The sequence below is a fragment of the Meriones unguiculatus genome, chromosome 16 (assembly GCF_030254825.1).
Source record: "Meriones unguiculatus strain TT.TT164.6M chromosome 16, Bangor_MerUng_6.1, whole genome shotgun sequence".
NCBI classification, from domain to species: domain Eukaryota; kingdom Metazoa; phylum Chordata; class Mammalia; order Rodentia; family Muridae; genus Meriones; species Meriones unguiculatus.
The window spans coordinates 44,561,464-44,583,540 of NC_083363.1; the positions used below are offsets into that span (position 1 = coordinate 44,561,464).

Sequence of the window (22,077 nt, forward strand, 5' to 3'; positions counted from 1 at the left end):
AGAGAGAGGGAATGGGATTTACCGGATCATGTGGGGGAGGAAGCCAACCAAAAATGCCAACGGGACAGTAGTAACCCCTCGTTTGATGTAAGGAAGCCCAATAAACCTACTGTTTTCCTAGGGTGAACTTGGATGGAATCATACTTTGATCTGTCCTATGGACCTTATTAGGAAAGAGTAGATATTTTTAGGTTTCCCAGAAAAACAAAAAAACTCCCCCAGCAGTTGTAGAGATGGCTCAGTAAATTAAATGCTTACCGCAGAATGTGAGGACCTGAGGTCAGGCACACAGCACCTGTGTGGAAGTGGGGTATAACCCCAGCCCAATAGGAGGCAGAGACGGAACACTCTAGAGGCTCACGGTTCAGCCAGTTAAGCTGAAAACACTCAGCTCCAGGTTCCGTGAGAGGACTTGTCTCAATAATTAATAATAGTGACAACAACGATGATGATGTGATATGGAGAGCAGGAATATACTTGATGCCAACCTCCGTGGGTCGCCATATGCACACGTATGGGTAAATGTGCCCATACACATGTGCATGTACCTGCAGGGACCATAAATACATACACTCTGAAAAAAATCTACAAGTCCAGACCCACCAGTTAGCTAGTGGAGACCAAACACTCAACGGGAAAACTGAGCGGAGATGAGCCACCCAATTCTCTGGTTTGCAGTCTTGGGTTTTTCTTCTCCAGGTTTCCCTGATCTACCTCACAGGGCTGCTAACACAGCCTGCCACCCAAGAAAACTGCAGACTGCTGGACAAAGCTGAAGACCCTATTACAAGTGAGGGCTTAGGTGCTTGAGCCAGGCCCACATTGACTACAGAATAGTAACTATCAAGGGACAAAAAAAGGGGGATGAATCCAAGGGAATTTGGGGGGGGGGGATGTTGAACCTAAGGCCTTGTATGTGCTAAGCAAGCACCAGGGTCATGGCTCTGGCCCCTAATAATTTGAGTGTTGTTGAAATAGTGTTCTCTTAAACACTCATCCAAATCAATCACCTTGTCAGTGGGCCCTGGACATTGTCAGTACCACTTCCGGGAAGCAGTTCCATGCCAGGCTGACAAGTGGCCCCCACTGGCCCACTTGGCCCATAAATAACCTGCAAAGCAGTACGCACCCACATTTTACAGCTAATTAACTAGCAGCACAGGCTTTCCCTCTAGTTAACCTGGTAAGTGGCAGAAACCCAATCCTGACACCTTTCCCTAAGTAACTACTTAGAAAATCACTTTCCTAAACATTTCATTTGTCTAGGAATCCTACTTATGATGCCCCAATTTCTCAGGACAGAAAAGCCTTACTCTTTTAAGTCCCAGAAACATTAGCTATTTTAGATAGCATACTTAAATGTGAGCACATTTCTTTCGAATGAAGCATTTAGACAATTTAGGTTTTTTTTAAAAGAAGTTTTCAATTTTTACTATTTTTTTTTTAATTTTGTAAAAAAATTAAGTGCACTGGTGTTTTATGTGCCTGTGTGAGGGTGTCAGATCCCCTGGAATTGGAGTTACAGACAATTTTGAGCTTCCTTGTGGGTGCTGGGAATTGAACCTGGGTTCTCTGGAAGAGCAGCGGGTACTCTTAACCATGGAGCCATCTCCATCGCCTTTATTTTTTTTATCTTTAAATGTGTGGCTGTGCACCCCTTGAATGCTTGAGTCAGAGGAGGTTGTGAGCAGCCCAACATGGCTGCTAGGAACTGAACTCACACCCTCGGCAAGACCACAGTGCACTCTTAACCATGAGCCATCTCTCAGGTCCCACAATTTTAAGCAGTTTTTCTGATGAGCCTGGGCCAGTATAGCACAACAGCTATGTCAAGGGCGGCTGGTGACAGGCTGAGCACTGTGTGTGTCACGTGTGCATGCACCTATGTCATAGTATGTATATGGACTGGAGGGCAGCCTTTACGAGTTGACTCTTCCGATCTGAGGTACGCTTCTGCCATGCTATATACTCCGGGCTGGCTAGACTGCAGGCTTCCAATCCATCTCCACCTCCCATCTCACAGTGGGAACACCTGAACTACAGGCAGGCACCAGATCTGGCTTTCTCTATGGCTTTTGATGATCAAGCTCAAGCTATCTCGGGTTTGAATGGCCCCTATAGCTGAAAAATGGCCCAACTCAGGCCACATCTGCCACCAGGACACAGCTCTGGTCTGTGACACCCCAAACTCATGCTTTGTGCTTTTGATTAAAAGTTCTTTTAAAGCTACTCAATACATACAGAAAATTGTGCTGGCCCCACCATCTTCTGTACAAACATACTTAAAAAACCAAACGGCTCTGCTAGTCCTGGTTCCCAGGACACTGCAAGGCAGGACAAACTGTAGGTTTTGTGGTGGGACTGGTGTTCCAATCCCTCCACTTGAGGCCTTGCCTGGTTACAGAGGACAGGTTCAGGCTCCATGTTCCTCACTACCAGGAGTCTTTCCTAGGCTTAGGTTATTCTTGTAGATTCCAGAGACCAGACTTCATCTAGCAACTGATGGGAGCAGATGCAGAGTACTACAGCCAAACTTTTGGCAGAACTTGGGGAATCATGCAGAGAAAGGGAAGGAAGGGTCAGAGGAACCTGAGGGGTAAGGAACATACGAGGAGAACATGACCCAGAGTCAACTGACCACGACAAATGAAGACTCACAGATGAGGGAGCCTGTAGGAGTCTGACCTCCGCATACATCATGACTAAGGAGCTTGGTGTTCTTGTTAGAATCCTAACAGCGGGAGCAGGGGTGCCCTTGACTCTTTTCCCTACCTGTGGGACCCTTTTACTCGTATTGCTTTGCATTGTCCAGTCTTAATGTGATATATCTGGTCCTATTGCAGCTTGTTTATGGCATGTTTGGTTGATGTACCTAGGAAGCCTCTCTTTTCTAAGGGAGAGGAAACTGCAGTCCAGATGTAATGTATGAGAGAAAAGAAATGGCTAATGCCAAGTAACTGCAAAAATATCCTGAAAGAGGTCCTTCAGGCAGGCATGATGGCGCATATCTGTGATCCCCGAACTCTGGGAGGCAGAGGCATGTGGATCTCTGTGAGTTCAAGGCCAGCCTGGTCTACAAGTAAATCCACAACAGCCATGGCTACACAGAGAAACCCTGATTCTTAAAACCGAAGGGATCCCTCTATGAGTTAAGAAAACACCATTTTTAGTGTTCAGTTTAGTTATCAGTTCTCTAAGGAAGGCCTTTGCTGAGATAGTAAAGCCAGAGTCTGGACTTTACTTTCCCTGGACTTTCAGTGACCACTTTTCCAATTAGCACAGTTTGCATGATATAGTATCAATTTTAGCTGGCAATTTACTGAGGAAAACTACAGGACATAGATTAAATCCCCGAAGAGATCACAGCAGGCTGCTGCCACCTTGTGATAACTTGACATAAATACAAGAGCTATGAAATGAAACATGCAAATGAAACATGCATATAAAAAGTACTAGCAAATTAATACAGCCATTGAGGAGATCAGTTTGGAGAAGTTTCAAAAAATTAAAAACTACCACATGACCCAGACTTTTGCTACTTCAAGACAGGGTTTCTCTGTGTAGCCCTGGCTGAACTGAAACTCACTCTGTAGATCAGGCTGGCCTCAAACTCATAGATATGCCTGCCCCTGCCTCCTCAGAGTGCTGTGATTAAAGGTATGCCAACGGCAGCTTGACCCACAGTTTTCCACCATGGGCATATGCCCAGGGAATGCCATACACTACCAGAGATACTTGTACCCCCATGTTTATTTACACTTTATTCGCTATAGCAAAGAACCAGAATCAATTCAGTTGCCCACCGACAGATGAATGGATAATGAAAATCTGGTGTATATATATATATATCAGAATAGTATTCAGCTATAATGAAAAAAAAGAAACCACAGTATTTATAGGGCCTGGGTATCCGCGGCCAAGCCTGTCTGTGTTGGATCCCTAGAACCCACATGGTAGAACCAACTCTCATAAGATATGCACTGACCTCCACAAGTGTGTCCCAGCCCCAACCCTCACAAACACACACAAATAAATGCATTTTTTTTTATAAAAGCAGAGTATAAAGACCACAGGTACAAAATAGTTCTATTTACTCAATGTCAATGTCTTGGTCAACAATATATAACTAGTCTAAATGCAAAGAAAGCTTTCTCCAATCCACCTTTGAAATCTGCCTGAGGCACTATGGCCCAACAGACCTCAAAGCTTTTCTTAGACTAAAGTGCTTGGGAATGGGGAGTGGAGGTAAAAACACAAGCAACAAATGCAGAAAACAGCTGGGCCCCAAAACACAACTCAAGTCATGAAATGGACTTCCCGTGTTTAGGACTGGAAGGGGATTGAGCCAGGCCTTCTGTCAAGAGTCCTGGCCCTCTCCTACAGCTCTTGCCCATAGCAGCAGCCATTCTCAAAGGTTCCACCAAGTCCTGGTAGCCTCATCATCAGCTTCCATCACAGAAAGTTACTGGAGAATGGAGACAAAGGCAGGGGACAGGGGAGCACTTGGCAGGAACAACTTCAGACAAGCCCTGCTCAGATAAGGAAAACTATGCCCTCAGACACCATGACCTGGTTGTCATCCTGCATCCTGCTCAGTGAAGCCTGGATCTCCTCTGGGGTGAAAGGCTCTTCTTTATCCCGATTGACGGATTCTATGAGGTGGTTCATTCCCACAGACTGTGCATGAGCTTCTTGGAACACATCTAAGAGGGCCGCCTTAAAAGCCTTCAACCTGCCCAAGACAGGAAAAAAACATGAGTAGAGGAGGAGCCAGGCACAGTGGAGCACATATATAATACCAGCACCAAGGAAGCCCAGGCTGGGGGAAGCCACAAGTCACCATGTCTTAAGAAAACCGGCAGCTCTAAGGCAAGACTGATATGGGAAAATCGTAACAGTAACTGTTCTTTCAATGTTCTGGGCATCCTTCTTTAAAACTAACCTACACTGCACACAGTTTCCTGTAATTAAGGCACGAGGATCCTTTGAAGCCTGGAGGATGGTAAGAGACTGGTAATCCCACACATGGCACAGTAAACCAGTTGGCACAGGATCTGGGTGACAGTTTACTCAGAGTACTTACAGAAACCCACTTGTCTTCACCAGTCTGTGACCTTCCTGTGCCTCAGGAGTGTGCCATGTAACAAAGAGTCTACAAACTTCCTGTGCCTCAGGAATATGCCAAACCTAAGATAAACCTAAGACTGTTTCACAGGGAATGGTTGGCAGTCACAGGAAGCTACCTCAGTGCCATTCAAGAATTTGTTTACAAATCTATACATCAAACGGTGAGAGGGGGGCATATGCCTTTAATCCCAGCATGCAGGATGCAGAGGAAGGGGGATCTCTTTGAGCTTAAGGACAGTCTGTTTACATAGCTAGTCCTTGTTACAAAAAAAGAAGCTATACATTGTACCAAGAAAGCCCACTGTTGCTAAGAATGAAATCTACCTGAGCCGATTCAGAAAGCAAATATCAATGGCAGTTTCTGTAGAGTGGAATGACAATCTTACTGTTTTAAGTATCTTTCCATGTTTGGCTGCATTGTCTTTTACACCTTAAAAAATTAACTTTAGCTACGGTGTTTCTTTGGTGTCCCGTAAACAAATTTCAGGAAAAAAAAGTATTTTCTGAAACCCTAGGGAAAATGTGTTTCAAAAAAAAAATTAAAAAAAAAAAAAATGATGTATCCCACTGAAAATAATCCAAGGCTATAGTAAGATACAAATCAAATTTTGCCCTTGGTAAGTTGAGCCACTTCCTCCTGATTTAAAAGCAATAAAAATTCAAATTTCCAAAGAAAGAAGGAGTATAGCAAACAGACAGCAAAAATGCCACAAGCGTTCAGATACTAGCTTGCAACTGTCTGGGTGAGCCCATTAGCAGTGTGGAGTGTTGTAACCCTTGGAATTGTAGCTCTAAGCTCATGCGAGGAGGCTGGTGGCACTCCACCTGGAAGCTCCTCACCAGCAGGAACTCCCAAGCAGGAGCAGACACACTCACCTGGACTCACTCAGCTCCACTTTCTGGGATTCCTGGGTCTCCTGAGAGCCGTCGGTCTTCTCTTGAGAATCATCAGTCTTCTCTTGAGAGTCATCAGTCTTCGGAGTATGCACTTCAGGGAAGCAATGGTTGCAGGGGTTGGGGAGATAGCAAGGTGAAGCCCTTTCCATGAACACAGAAGCCGTCCCCTCCTGTCTTGCTGAGCCTGTAAGCCCTGTCTCCCATGGTTCTTACTGAACAAGGCAGGATAATAGAGACCTCCAATGGATAGAGGAACTGAATTATGTGGGAGACTCTAGATGCCTTGCACCAGGCACGACAAAGGGTCATACCGAATAAAGGTGGAAACCAATGGCAGAACCAAGCTTATTTTCTTAAGTTTGCACCATGGGTTTCCCAAGGTCTCCTGAGACAAACGTCCTGGTCACAGAGTCTCGTGTGGGAGTCAATGGGAGCCCACGAGAAAAGGAAGCACAAACAGCAACTAGACGGGTCAAGAGGAAATGCCCACTCACCTTGAGGCATTTCCTTTTCTGCTTCACTGAAGTCATATGGGTCATAGGACTCCCCATCCTTGGCCTGAGTCTTCCTCCTAAAATACCCACAGCAGTCAAGAAACTGACAGATAATGACTTTAGGCAGCCCCATTTGGGGGCTCAGGCCACAAAGAAACATACAACCAGAACGAAGTACAACCAAAGTGAAACATCAGCCTCAGGCCCGAATAAACCACTACATTTCTTGACAAGACACTCTCCAGGCCCTGCTGCCCAGTGATCTTTGTCCCTATTATCAGCCTTACAAATGCATAGGCAGGAGCGAGCAAATAGCCAAGAACATCCAAAGACCTAATGATGGTGTCCCTTCTGCTAGTCAGTGCTGTCTCCTGTGGCCAACTACCTTCCCCAGCAAATGCTACAGGGCCCTGAAGAGCCTGATGCTAACCAATGGCACTCTTCCAGCTCAGAGTCTCTCATGTTCCTTCTCATCCCCACTTCACCTCTTCCGACTCTGCCCAGGGTCTTCTTGGCTCTTCTCTTCTTCATCTTCCAGGTCTGATTCATCTTCACTTGGCTTCTTTCGTTTCTTCTCCTTCTCCAGGACCTAGAACCAAGCCAGGGGACGTCACTGGCACCAAAACTGAGTAAGAAACCTTGAGTTGCTTTTGCATCAAGGTAGAAGTGACTTCCAAGTTTCTAAGACTTAGCTCTAGCCTTCCTGGTCCAAGTCCCAGGACCAGAGGTAGGGACAGCCTATTAGCCGTCTTTCACACAGTAGGTACTTTCACACAGGGGAGTGTTTGGGGAGGTGTCCAAATCATTATGGGTAAGGGGGAGAGCCATTTGTTTATTTGTTTAGCTGAAATTCAACACCACTCCCAACCTCATAAAAAGAAGAAAAGCAAGGTGGACCCACAGGTCTAAAGCTTCAAGGTCTACAGGTCTTCAGATGAGCAACAGGCACAAGGCCTCTATTGAAAACAGGCAACAGGCATAAGGCCTCTATTAAAAACAGATTCTTTTCTCATACAACATATCCTCATTAGTTTCCCCTCCTCTTCTCCATCCAGTTCCTCCCCACTGCTCCTCCCACCCGGATCTACTCCCTTTCTGTCTCTCATTAGAAAAGAACAGGCCTCTAAAAGGTAACAACACATAAAGCACTAAAATGTAATTAAGATAAAACAAAAAAACATCACATTGGAGTTGGACAAGGCAAACCAACAGAAGGAAAAGAGCCCCAAGGGAAGGCACAGGAATCAGAGCCCTACTCATTCACATACACACTCCAGAATCCCATAAAGACAGTAAACAGAAAGCTCTGATGCATATGCAAGGAACCTGGTATAGACCTGTGTAGGCTCTCTAATTGCTTGATTTAGTCCCCAGGAGTTCATATGATATTTGCTTAGGTGATTTTGAGGGCTTGTTCTCCTGGTTTCTTTCCTCCAACCCCTCTGGCTAGTACACTCTTTCCCCTCCTCTTCCTCGGGTTCCCTGAAGACTCACCTTCTTGAAATAAGCGTACTGAACCAGCTCCACAGCTTCCTCTGCATCCTGCAGGTCCACAGTCTTGCTCATGCGGGCCTTCGCATGGGCAGTGGCTAGTCGAATCAGAGTCTCCAGTGTTCGTGCTGTAACCGGCGATGTCTGGGGAAGACGCCATGAGGGAATTACTTCTAGGGAAACATGTCTCACTATCACTGCACAGAAGAAAATAAAGGCACTACCAAAACTGCTCAGAAAGCTCAAGGTCTTCTCCAGAGGTAGACACCACTTAAAGTTCAGATAGCAGCCTGTGCCCAACTAGTGCCTCAGACACTGCAGAAGTCTTTTTCTTCAGCCAGCACCGGAGAAGGCAAAGTTTCATGGCTGCACAAGGTACTGAGAATTAGGAGGCAGTTGAGTGCTTAACCCCAAAATTTACACTAGCCCCCTCAGGAGCACGGAACAAGTGAAAAAGAATAAAAGATAGTTACAACCACACAGGCAATCCTAGTTGAACCAAACAGAAACCAAGACATGGCTCTGCAAGACAGCGGCAGGGCAGAAGGACAGGTAACAAGGACACGAAGAAGAGAGGAGTGATGAGAAGCCATTCTACATGTGTGAAATTGTCAAGAACTAAATGGATTTTTAAAAATTCATAAAGGTAAGAAAAACAACCAAGGAAATATAAGTGACAGCATTCAAGGAGAGAGGAAAATTGAGTGAGGAAAGAGAAAACTAGCTAGCCTACAACTGCCCCAAAAAAGGTGAGTTGACAGCATGCAACAGGAAATCAACTCCTCTCTGCAAGGCCCACAATGCCTCGTAGGAGCTGAGCACTCACTCTGTAAGTGATTCCTCTTAACTAAGTACTATCCAGGTGAGGATGTGGGAACCAAAGAGCTGGATCTGTCCAAGGCCACATGAAGGTAGCTACCCCCGATAAAGGTAGAGCTACGAAGATAAGTGTCTGTAAGGACTCCCTCCAAGTAGTTCACAGCGAGGCTGTAAGCCAGCCTGTGTCTTTCCTGGCTGCTGTTATGTGATAGGATCCTTGGCCTAATGAATCACTGCGCTCACTTGAAGTTTCAGGGCACACTTGGGTCTCTCTGCTTATAATCCTGTGAACTACAGTCCCCGGGAGAGGCAGGAAGTTCAAGGGCAGCTCTAAAAGTCACACTAGAAACTGCTCTTAATCATGATCACTCAACTTCTAGTTATTTGTCTGAGTCTGTCCAAACATCACTGACAGTCACACCCATCTGGGAACTTCGCATCCACTTTCTTCCATGTATCACACCAGGCACATAATAAATGTCTTTTTATCTACCTTTCTGCCTTCTCCTCTCAAGTCTGAACCCTGAGTTCTTTTCCCACCGAATATGAGAAGAGACAAGGTCAGGTCCCAGAAATTACTCATAGTCCACTGGGGGAGACACTTCCTATCTAAGGTCTTGGTTTTCATTTCCTTCAGAAAAGGGATAGATAAATGTGTAGTAACAGAAAGTTCTCAGACCAGGAAGGGTGGTCAAGTTAAAACTTCCCAGGTTACCAGAGAGCAGAAACTCCCACCCTCCTCTTGCCAACCCTTGAAACCACAAGCCCCGATGCACTCACCCGGGCAGTGTCTGAGCTCATGCTGTCCTGACTGCGCAGGCGTGAGTATTCTTCCGCAATGTAGGCCGCTGACTCTGGCGTCAGGATGGGCTTTATGATTTTGGCCACATGGATGTACTTCCTCATGAAAGCTGCGCTCACCATCTTCTCTCTGGATCCAGGAGAACAAATGGCATTTTCCTAACCCATCTGGAGCAATGTTTAACCTCTCAGAGGGCAGGCCCAATGACAGTACAGAGATGAAGCCTAGATCCCATCATCACCTGTCCCAGGGAACACACACAGCATTTCTAATGTTCTCTATTTAATCTCAAGTTTTTTGTTTGTGTTTTGTTGTATTTTTTTAAGACAGGATTTCTCTGTGTAGCCTTGCCTGTGGACCCAGGCTGGCCTTACCTCAGAGATCAGCCTGTCCCTCTCTCCAAGCACTGGGATTAAATGCGTGCACCACCGCTGACTGGCTGTTTTATAGTTTATTTGCTTTGATGCTATGAATATGGGCATTTTGCCTGCATGTATGTCTGTGCACCATGCGCATGCCCTTGTCCATGGAGGACACAGGAGGGTCCCCTGGAACTATAGTTACAGACTATTATGAGCTGCCATGGGGGTTCTGGGAACTGAACTTAGGTCCTCTGGAACTGCTCTTACCTGCTATGCCATCTTCTATTTCTAGAAACAGGGTCTCACTATCACTGGCTGGCCTGGAACTCATTGTGAAGATCAGATTGGCCTCAAACTTACACAAATCCACCAGCAATGTTCCCCATTACTGCATGTATGTACCATCACACCATGTACCAGGCCTATTTATGTGGAAATACTGGCTCAGAGAGGAAGAGGTCAACTCAGATTGATACAAAGATACTTCTTTCTATAGCATGGCCAGAGGACACAAGAATCTACACTTCATGCTGTGAGCACCCATCAAGCCTCCTCTACTCAAGTTCACTCTCAAAGTCTCTACTGCTTGCTACCTACTAACTGCCCACAAAAATTTCCACAAAGATCGACAGGCCACATCAGAGGAACAGATCACATACCTCTCGCACTTGGGCACAATGTAAAAAAAAAATGTCAGAGACAGGTTATTTGCAGTCCAGGCTAGCTTCAAATTCCTACCTTAGCCTTTTGAGTGTTGAGATTACAGGCGTGAGCCATGCCTAGCTGTCAAAACTTTGTTCTAGGAAAGACCTGAGCCAGGGCTGGATCAACCAGACACATGCAAGGCCATGGGCTAGGACAAATGGTTCATCTGTAGACCCAGAAAAGATCTAACGTAAAGAAAAACCTCAAGTCTTTAAGACAGAAGTGAGAGGGGTACTCACTTCTTCTTCTTGGTCCCATGAAGAAGGTTGTCGTGCTTCTCATAGATCCGGGTATCCTGCTGGTCATGTGGGGTAAAGTCGGGATCATCTGTGGCCAGGATATCCACTGAGCTACCCAATGGCAGAGCTGATAAACATGAAGACACAAACGAGATTAAGGAGTTTAAGCCAAGAGAGCTTGCCTCTTCTGTAGCACAGAAAGGAATGAGACCACAAGACTTAGAAAGCAAGGACCCAGGAGGAAAGAGACACATGGCCCTCACAAACAGGAAGATTAGAACTGCCCAGAAGAAGCTAAGAGATACAGGGGATCCCAAATTGGACAGACACTCAATCTCCAGTGAGTGAGCAGTGAAGGGAAGAGGAGGTGAGGCCAACTGCAGCATTAACAGACACAGAATGGCCTCGGCCCTGGGACATCTATTAGAGCCCCCTCTCACCAGCCATTCCTGCTACTCCATGCACTCACCGTCACCGTCCTGCTCCCCAGGGGCTCTGTACTGATGCATCCTAAGGACGTGGTCAGAGATCTCCCGATCCTGTTCAGGATCCATCTGATCCAGCATGATGAAGAGCAGGTCAAATCGTGACAGCAGTGAGTCCTGCAGCCCAATGTTCTCCATAGGAGTTTTATACTGATCGTACTGGAGAACACAAGAAGACAACCGAGTAGAGACAACAGCAGCAGGAAGAGCAGCAAGGCCAAATCAATGCTGATGTAAGAAGGTAAGGCTGAACCACACAGAAATATGACAGGCTAGCGGAAAATGCAGACCAGGACATAGCTCAGTGGTAGAGTGCTCGTCTGATGTGTGTGAGAGCCTGGGTTCCAGTCCTAGGATCACTGGATAGCAGTCAGATAGACAGACTATTTAAAAATAAACAAATGTACTGGGATGCCTTTATTCTCAGCACTCGGAAGGCAAAAGTAGGCAGATCTCTGTGAGTTCCAGAACAGACCTATATATTGAAACTGTCTTAAAAAACAAACAAACAAACAAACAAACAAAAAACCCCAAACCAAACTAAAACACTAAAACTACACAAAACACCCACAGATAAATGAATATAAACAGCATAGCTTTCTTTAACTAAGGACTACAAACACTCTATCAGGGAAGTCACAAAAAACTGTCATCAGAAACAGGTTTCTGGATGCACAATGCTCATAAAATAATTCAAAACCAACCACCAATGAATCTAAGTCTCTGACATTGCTGGCTTCTGCTGCATCATGCCACGTTAATAAAGCCTTGTTCTGAACACACACGTGCGTTTTCATTATACATGCTGCATGACTCACATACACACCTGAAGACTAAGGCTCACAGTTGGGATCACTGAGTTACAGTGCTTCTACTGCTCATACAAAGACTCCTAAGACCAGAGAAGCATAATGGCCTAATTACAGAAAACATACTATGGTTTCCTTTTTTTTTGTTTGTCTTTTTGAGACAGGTTTTCTCTGTGCAGTCCTGCCTGTCCTGGAATTCTCTGTAGACCAGGCTGGCCTCAAACTTGTTGGGATTAAAGGCATGTGCCGCTGCCACCACCACCAATTGACTTCATGGTTTCCTAACATCGACTGTTTCGCTAGCAAAATCCAGGACCCTATCTCAAAAACTAAGGTGGAGAATGATGAGGAAGACACTCAACACTGACACAGAAAAAACACACCTGCCTATAAGCACTCACACATACATGTGTGCATACATGCATACATACTGCTATAATCCAAAGAAAGTAAAAGATGGGTTAAGTTTTTGATCTCTTAGTCCCCTATAGTAAACCCCTCAGTCCAGCTATTAGGCAAAGCCAAATCAATCCAAGAATGGTGGTTATGGACCTGATTCCACTTACCCTGCCATAGACTGGATTGGCAGCTGCCAAAACACTGCAGCGGGCATTCAGCCGAGCATGAATGCCAGCCTTTGCAATAGTCACTCGACCCTGCTCCATCACTTCGTGGATGGCTGTACGATCCATGTCAGACATCTTGTCAAACTCATCAATGCAAACCACTCCTCGGTCAGCCAGGACCATGGCACCAGCTTCCAGGCGGCGCTCCCCTAGGAAGAGAAAAGGTAAATGTACGTGCCATGGCCTAGGTGAGAGGTGAGAGAAGGAGCTCAGTCTCTCCGCTTGGCACCTGTCTCCACAGTGCATAAGAACTCAGAAAGGAGATTTCGCCGCAAGACTTGGTAGGAAACCATGTTATTTCTCAGGATCCATCTGATCCAGCATGGATCCTCAACAAGAGCCTCTCACTTCTACAGACTCGCTCTCCTCATTACACTCAGGTGACATCCAACCAGAGCTTCTTTCCTGCTCTTCAAATCTTTCCCCTAATTTCATTTTTCCCTTTCTCCTAAGTTGCTCTTTTCCCTTTTGCCACCATTCTAATCATCTTCTAGAACCTATTTCTAGCAAGAGACCTAAAGCCTTCAACAATTTACCTGCCTCTCCAAAGCTTTCAGCCTTACAACACAGCCCACTCATCTTTCAAATGTGCCAAACACAAGCCAGCGCCTACAGTAAGTTTACAGAATCTGCTCAAACACACGCTGGACCTCTGCCAAGGGGCCTCAGGCCCTTACCTGTTTCCTGGTCTGTAGTGACAGCAGCTGTGAGACCCACTCCAGATGAGCCCCGGCCGGTGGTGGGAATGGCCCTGGGCGCAGTGCAAATCACATACCGCAAAAGCTGGGACTTGGCCACAGACGGGTCACCTACAGGACAAGGCAGTGATGATTCTCTAGGAACCTCCCCACGTACCCCAGCCAGCTCAGCTTCCACAGCATACTTCACTGCACAATCCACATAGTAACTCGATATTAACTGTTACTTTCTCCCCTTATCTCATTTGCAGAATACAGTCTAAGTAAAATAAATCAAGAATTTCAGGAGTGGTTTTCACAAGCATACATTTTAGCCTTCTGTACTTTGATGGGGCTGAGATACAGACAGTACAATTTTATATGCATGCTCTCACAACCCGTTCCTCAAGGTAAACACGTATCGGTCTAACACATCCCCCAGCACCATACCTATTAGAAGAATATTGATGTCTCCACGGATATGGCTGCCATTTTCAAGTTCCCTTTCCACCCCTCCCAAGAGCAGGCAGAGGATTGCCTTCTTGACATAGTCATGCCCATGAATGCTAGGGGCCAATGAGCGGGCCAACTGCTCAAACACATCCTAAAGGAAAAAGAATCAAGAGTGAAAAACCTAGTGACACCTAGTGGGGTGTCTGGAGCCCACAGCGAATATAAACTAGAGTTCTAAAAGCAAAAGCTTTGCTCTAAGACAATCCCATTATCAGACAACTAGCAGGGTAGGTAAAGGGGCAGCCTACAACCCAAAACTTCCAGATTAATCTTCAGGAGCATATACCTGCAGTTCAGCACCTACCAGTCTGAGGCAGGGAATTGTGACTTAAGGGCAGCTTGCACTAACTAGGGAGTTCCCAGACCAGCGTGGGCTATATAGTTAGATTCTGTCTCAAAAGTACTGATGGCGGCAGGGAAGTGAAGTCCCCTGGACCTCCATGAGGCTGTTGGCTCTGCATAGCTTGTCCTTTTCATCCCCTTTCTCTTTCAGGTGGCAGCCAGGGCCTACGCATCCATTTCTTCTGACACTCCAGAGTCCTCCCTCCCCACATGTGGCTGCCTACCCACCACATCTAACTCAAAGAGCATGGCTCCCTCTTTCCCATCTATGAATCTGTAATAAACTTCTCCAAACCTAAAAGAACAGAGAAATTAAGAACAGAAAACACCAGGCAGAGGATATACCTCAGTGGTACAGAATTCGGCTAACACAAACAAGGTAAGGCCCCTGGATCTAACCCCCAACACAATAAGGATATTCCAGCTCAAACAAACAAAAACTGGGTCTAAAATCTATTTCATGGCCTGGCAATAACTTTTATTGTACATGTGAATACTACTTTGCTCAACTCTAAGTGTGCATGGCCTGTCTTTATAAAGCCAGTAAGATGGGTAATGGTTTCTGTGGCCAAGCCTAACCACCTGAGTTCATCCCTAGGTTCCACAAAACCACTTAACCTCCACATGCACGAATGAGTACATACACACAGAAATAGAAAATTAAGGCAATACGATTTAAAAATAAAAACCCAGGGGGTAGCACATGAAGGAGAATCAGGAGTTCAGACACAGCCTGGGCTATATGAGACTCTGTCTCAACAGAGAACTAAGCCAGTTAGAAACAAGGCTGGATGGTACGGATATTATAACTTGTACACTCTCATTTGCTTTAGATTGGACTGAGAAGCCCAGAAAACAGAACAAGTATTACCAATTAAATGGCAAAAACACCCTTAAACTGCCAGTTGAAACAAAATTGGAAGCTAGCAACAAATACTTCAGAGGGAAAAAACAAAACAAAACAAAAAAACAGCTTCTCCCAGATCTAGCAGAAAGACAGCCACACACAGACAGGACACAACACTTTCAAACCAAACCCATCAACTGACCTTGGAGCGCGTTTTGCTGAACTTCTTGATCTTGGCTATGTCGTCAGCAGAGAACGCAGGCTGAATGTCCTTGCTCATCTGCTTCACGTTACAGGCGATCAGGACAGTCCTGCAACACAGTGGAAGGGAAGCCTGGCTGAGCCTCCCGCAGCGCTAAGTGTTCTTGCTCTAGTAAACTAAGCAAGAAAATGGGAGGCAAGAACTCAGCCCGACATCCACGAGCCACAGTGAGGACGGAATGCCCAACAAACAAGTGTATGTGTAAAGGAGTTGGGAATCTCGGGCTAGGCTAGTCATGAGGCTGTATCTATTTTGGGCCTGCAATGGTCCACATTCCCAATGCTGTATGGGAAGAACAGGTACAAGTCACCTCGCCTCACTGGCGGGCAGTATGCATGCTCCATCAGTCAGTCCCTCTAGCATATGGCAACCTGGAGCCAAAGCACTGCTAGGACGGAAGCTGCCAATGGAGCCCCCAACATTTCACAGCAGGCCCTTACCTGAAGGTCCCTGAGGTGTAGCCACCCTTCTTCCCCGGAAGGCAGCGGTAAGTCCCCACCACCTGAATTCTGTCGCCAGGCTTCACTTTATCCACTAGGTCATCATCCAGAATGACGTCCACAGAGCGAGGAAGCTGACCAGCAGGGGCCTTCTCTGGCATCTCCTGGATGGTAATGGTCTGGTGGTCCTTGTAGACAGACAGGCCATACTCTGTCTCCAGGGGGTTGTTCTCTTCATCCTTAAAACACACACACACATATATACACACAAAGTTAAAACATCTCTCTTGAAACTTTACTATCTGGAATCATGATGAAGGGTATGCATCTCTTCTGTCCTCCTAGCCTGGGCTCTGAATTAATAACAAACCAGAAAACGAAAGGTCAGTTTTCGCTGATGGACTGTGGTGTACTAATACCAACGTTAAAATCCTGACTCCCTGAACTGATGCTGAATTTGGTTACAACAAATTGTGATTACAATCTAATGTGATTGTTTTGTTCGTTGCTTTTTTTTTTGGAGGTGAGATTTTCCCTTTATAGCCCTGACTATTCTGGAACTCTTTAGACCAAGCTGGCCTTGAACTCCAAGATCCAGCCTCTTCCACAGTGACTGGCTCCAATGCTGCTTTCCCCCTCCCACAAAATACCCAACAGAAACGTGCATGCAAAGCTACCAACTGCTCACAGCAGCACCATTCCTAGCAGGCAAAATTTTAAAAATAATCCAAATCTATTATAACAGAATAGGTAAGTACATGGGGCACAGTCACACAAATGAACACTGTGTGTAGGACACACTTGAAAGCATATACAATGTTACATAAATGCTGCTCAACCCAAGAGCATGTATATAGGAAAATAGGCTAAAACAATCTACTGGAAAGACAACAGGATTGTTAGGCTTGGGTACACATGCCTTTAATCCCAGCACCCAGAAGGCAGAGGCAGGTGGCTCTCTGTGATATGAGTTCAAGGCCAACCTGATCTACACAATAAGTTCCAGGACAGCTAAAGCTATATACAGACTCTAAGAGAGAGAGAGAGAGAGAGAAGAGAGAGGACAGTCCCTTCGATAGGGACTTTTTTTTCAAGACAGAAAAGAAAAAAGTATAGCCATGGCTGTTCAGGAACTGGCTTTGTAGACCAAGCTGACCTCGAACTCAGAGATCCATCCATCTATCTCTAACTCCAGAGTGCTGGGATTGAAGGTGTGCACCACTACTCATCACTACTGGTTTTAACAGGGATTTTAAGCACTGGTAACTTTGTTTCCCACTTTAGATGCTGGTTGTTATGAGTATATTCTGCTTGTAAAAACTCGAACTATACACTTAAGTGCTATTATATAATATATATTATATGAAACACGTTTATATTATTCCACATATAAACATTAATATTTACACATTTTATATTATATATACTAAGTTTACATAAAAAAACATTAAGATGTGTTTCCACCATAAGTGAATTCCCTAAAACCACCAAAGCCACTGTGTCTATTGAGTGCTCACCATGTGCCAGGAACTACTACTATTACATGGAATTAGTGTAACCTTACAAAAACAAGTATTTTCTACTTCAACAAGGACAATTTTATGAGAAAGGGATATCCGTTAACTAAATGAATATAGATATTAGACATAAAAAAAAATCAGTATCAATGATCTCCTGTCTCATCTTACAAGAAAGTTATCAACTTTTCTCACTCTGAACAACAAAAAGAAAGCCTTTCATGAAATCCACTGGAATATCGGCAAAGATTATACAAGAGCATCATGTAACAGAAGTATTCCATTTTACTTTTAGAAAGTACATTGTATTACTATGATTATAACTGTTAAAACATCCATGGATGTTACAACATCCATGCTTTTTCTTCTGTTGGGCCTTCTATATTCCAACTTCTCTAAACGTTACTGTGTGTGTGTGTGTGTGTGCACACGCTGCGCACACGCGCGCGTGGAGCACACACTCTTGCGCGTGAACATCAGAGCATGGCAGCAGGAATGCTCATTTTACCTGGGCTGGCTGGCCAGCAAGCTTTTGGGACCTACCTATCTCGCCTCTCCAGAGACAGGTGGGATTAGAAGACACACACAGGTATGCCCAGCCCTTTACTTGAGTGCTGGGGACTCAAACTCAGGTTCTCACGCTTAAAGAACAAGTCCTCGTCCCCACGACACCAACTCCCTAACGATAGTCTTAAAATATGGGATTTCTACATTAAACTTATCTTGCATCCAAACTGTCTTCTGAATTAAGCCTTACCTCACATGATCTACTTTTTAGAGCAGAGACTCCAGACACTATGCCACTCTTGAATTACGACAGTCATCTCTGAGCCCTCGAGGAAGCCCAACGGATTGGCGTGCTCACCTTTGTGGGGTAAATGGAACTGGATGGGAAAGCCACCAGGGTGGTGAGATCAGAGTAGCGTCGCTCTATGGTCTTCTTGGTAGCAGGACAGTAGTGAACACTGCGAACGACTTTGGGACGGACCAGGGAGCCTAGGAATGCAAAGGCGTGTGTAAAGTCACCCAGAGACACACTGACATAGGAGGGATCGAAACTCTTTCAAGGCCTTTAAATGCCGGGTCCTTCCAGTAACATTAACACTTGACTTCCTTTTAGTAACATTTGCCATCTATGCTTCTAACATTCGCACATAGGCTATCACTCTACCCGTGTATAACTGTAAGTACCAGTGATATCACCTATGGGACAGTTCAGGGTTTCACTAAGATCCGAGGAGCAGGGCTCCTCCAGTTTGGGGATTCACCATTCCGCTACCACCGGTCATCACTTCCCTTCCCCCTGTTGCTGTGGACCCAGAGTTGTGCTTCACATTTCACTGTTTAATGCTCCACTTCTCTGAAGCTACACGTTCCCCTGACCCACAACAACCCTCGCGGTTTCGGGACTTCCTACATCTAGCCTCTCATTTTATTAGGGCCCTGGCACCATTTCCAATCCACTCACATTTAGTAACAATGCCTTCCACACAGACCACACAGCTGAGGAAGCAGGACGTGAGAGTCCGGGGAGAGACGTGCTTTGAGCCAAAGCTGCCTTCCAATCCGATGTAGAACTCATCATACTGCTTGGCATAGGTAGCATCAATGGAAGCCACAAAGTCCTTCAAGGCCCGTTGGAAGGCAACCAGCTCCTCAAAAGCATTGTTCAGGAGGCTGCATGTGGTCAAGACAAAGAACAATTAATTAGGCAGAACTTAAGACAAGAAGAAACACTCTTTGGTCATTATGATCGATGAAAGAAAACCCCATTCCTACTTTGTCCTGCCAGTGGATAAGGCTCAGTAAAATACATCAGAAATGAGGTTAACTTCAATTCACCAAAGATGTGTAAAAAAAAAAAAAAGATACGCAGCAAAACACTGGAAGATAGAAACACCAGGGAGCAAAATGCGCGCCACCGCCTCTCTGTGAGACAATGACAGCCTCTAGAGCAAGCCCATGCAATACAGGTCTTTCTCAGGGAAGCCTGTTCCAACCTAAACAAGAGGATGCCCTTCTCACTCAAACCAGCAGATTCCCCCTGAAAACCCTGTCATCACTCACCGGTTTGCCCTCTTTTCATTTTTCCTGCGCAGGTCATTCACATTGACAATCAGCCGATACTGGTTGTCACTGATCAGCTCCAGAACTTTGTTCTGGTAAATCCCTTGGTCTTCCTGCAAAGCAGAAACAAGGCAAATCAAATTAAGCAATCTGATGTACAAAATGAAGACATTATCAGATAAGCTCATGACTCAAAAGTGTTTCAGGACAGAAGCAATTCTTGAAACAAGCTCTGAAGCTCAGCTCAATTCAAAGTCCGTGTTCTTCAAGTTCTCCCCTTCATTCACTAGTCTCAGATTTCACCTACTACCTAGAAGAGATTCTAAGAAGCATAAAGTCAGTGTCACCCAGGGTTCCTTTCTGTAGGTTCTTGGTTTTATTGGTAGCAAGCTTGGATTTTCAAAGCTGCCTCGCAGGAGATACAAAGAGAAAAAGGGGTTGTTCCGAATTCAGGTGGGTCATGGAGGCAGGAGGATCACTACAGAGTCCAAAGCTAGGCTACAGAGTGCGACTGTTTCAAGAGCAACAGCCAGAAGAACAAGCAAGCAGACAGGTTCTCATGAGATCCTATAAATACTGGTAGAAAGGGTGGCCTCTGGTGAAAGACTGCCCTGAATATAAAGGACGGCTAGCTCGGGATTGACATAAGTGTTAGAAGGTAGCTGGAAAGAGGAGGAAGGCACAATGCATGCAGGCTCAGCAATCGGGTCTGAGGCTGCATCAAGAACTTGGGGTCCTTAAGAACTAACCACATGACAATCTTTTCTGAATTCTTTATCTTGTCCTCTGGTGCGGACATACTTCTCCATCCGTTAGGGTGGTTTTTCCTAGATTAAAAAACAGGCTAGGCCTTTCTGGACAAGGAAAACATACCTGCTGTCTACATCAGTAAAGCTTTAGTGACCACTGACTACTCTATTTGTAAAGGGTTTCCTGACCATGGGGGGATTATATTTATGTCAAAATAAAGATATTCAAAAGTCCAAAGTGAGGCCTGGGAGCTACAAGGTCTACATCAGCAAAGATGACACTGAATATCAATTATGTCACTTACACAATACGATACTAACATATCATATCGATACTCACATATCTCAAATGGTGCCCAGGAAGTAGATGGCTACAGACAACCCTTTCTTCTGACCTAGCATCCCCTATCACATGCTATCATGATCACCAACAGTTCTCCTATATGCTTACATTTTAATTGGGAATTAAAATGACCTAAGCACACTAAGTAAAAAGCCTTGCTAATATAAAAATTTAATTTTAAAATCAAGATATTAACATGCCTGACCATAGCAGACTTAATTTCAAAATCATGATGTATATTTCAAATATACACAAAAAAAATTTAAAATTGCTTTTCATTGATCAACAAACTTTCGGTGCTCATCAACCTCCTACAGCTTTAAATATTGGGTGGCATAGAAACCCCACCCTACCTGAATACAAAATATTTTTGATCCAGCATAAAGAAAGCTGCCAGAGTTAGAAGTGTCCCCGCAACCCCAGCACCAAGTCAGACATTAAAATCTGAGCCCCCTGAGCTAACTACAACAGCCCTAGGTGCAGTCCCTCCTCTCCTTCCAAGTTAGTTAGGATAAGAATGACCGTTTGTTTACAGCTGACTTAAACAGGTGGAGCCTCCACGTGAATTTAGAAACAAACTAGATGGCTTTGGAGAGAAAACAGCAAGCACAAGGCCCTGGGGACCATCTACACCACCGCAAAAGACGTGAAAAAGTAAGGGAAAAAAGAGTGATGAGAAATAAATGATAAGTACACTGTACGTGTAAGACACGAATATATGTTACATATATATGATCTTGAGGTAAGTCTGACAAAGAACACAGGAAGCTGCAGCCCGAAAGAACAACCGGCGGCTCTTGCCCTCCGCGGGGGCCCCAGCAACGGCCGGGTCACCCGCGGGCACCCCAGCATCCAGCCCGCCCCCGCAGCCTCACCCCATCATCCAGGAAGTCCAAGTAGTCTCTCTGCGCCTCCCGCAGCTCCGCGTCGTCCAGCACTACGGTCCCCGCCATGCCGCTGCCCTAAACTCACCGCCCCAGGTGACTCCGAGCTGGCGCGAAAACCTCCCAAGTTTTCCCGCCAAGGAAGTTTACGGTGAAGGAAGCAGAAGGCAGAGACGCGTTATGATTGGCTGATACCCTCACTAGCGACCTTCTTCTCAGGCCGGATTGGAGGGCTGCGCTCGCTTTCTCCGCCTTAATAGGAAGACCGGCCAATGGAGCAGAGAGGAGGCTCCACGGCCTCGGAGCCACTGGAAGTGTAGGAAGCACTGCATTCTGGGAGTTGTGGTCCTTTTCCCCAGTTTTGACTGTAGGCAGTTTTGTCAAGTGGGCAGGTAGGATTTCCTGAGGGGTTCAAGTTTGGGCCGCATTGAATTTTGATGGAAAGTAGTAAACATTAGAGAAAGAGAGGGTTTTTTTGAGAGATTTTTGTTGTTGTTGTTTTGGTTCGGGTTGGGTTTTCTTTTGTCTTTTGAGACAGGGTTTCTTTTTTTTTTTTCCAAAATAAACTTTAGATTTTATT

General features: G+C 45.4%; 1 protein-coding gene across 1 annotated transcript; it reads right to left on the reverse strand.

Moving 5' to 3' along the window:
* Positions 1–3,748: 3,748 nt before the first annotated feature.
* On the reverse strand, positions 3,749–21,624 carry Mcm3 (minichromosome maintenance complex component 3). Its single transcript, XM_021636442.2, has 17 exons — positions 21,489–21,624; positions 19,522–19,634; positions 18,923–19,131; positions 18,320–18,450; positions 15,938–16,176; positions 15,438–15,546; positions 13,984–14,137; positions 13,534–13,665; positions 12,797–13,005; positions 11,406–11,580; positions 10,937–11,063; positions 9,609–9,759; positions 8,013–8,153; positions 7,004–7,107; positions 6,519–6,595; positions 6,004–6,115; positions 3,749–4,732 (listed from the first exon to the last, which is right to left on the reverse strand). The coding sequence occupies exons 1-17, from the start codon at positions 21,564–21,566 to the stop codon at positions 4,534–4,536; spliced, it is 2,460 nt and encodes an 819-aa protein (XP_021492117.1). The 5' UTR covers positions 21,567–21,624; the 3' UTR covers positions 3,749–4,533.
* Positions 21,625–22,077: the final 453 nt, after the last annotated feature.

What these genes read in the sequence shown, in the direction of transcription:
- Mcm3 (XM_021636442.2), bottom strand. Translation starts at nt 21,566, where the DNA reads ATGGCGGGGACCGTAGTGCTGGACGACGCGGAGCTGCGGGAGGCGCAG. An exon ending in TACACCTCAGGGACCTTCAG is followed by an intron (nt 15,547 to 15,937) that starts GTAAGGGCCTGC and finishes ACTGTGTTGCAG; the next exon opens with GACTGTCCTGATCGCCTGTA. An exon ending in CCTGGGCAGAGTCGGAAGAG is followed by an intron (nt 6,596 to 7,003) that starts GTGAAGTGGGGA and finishes TGGGTATTTTAG; the next exon opens with GAGGAAGACTCAGGCCAAGG.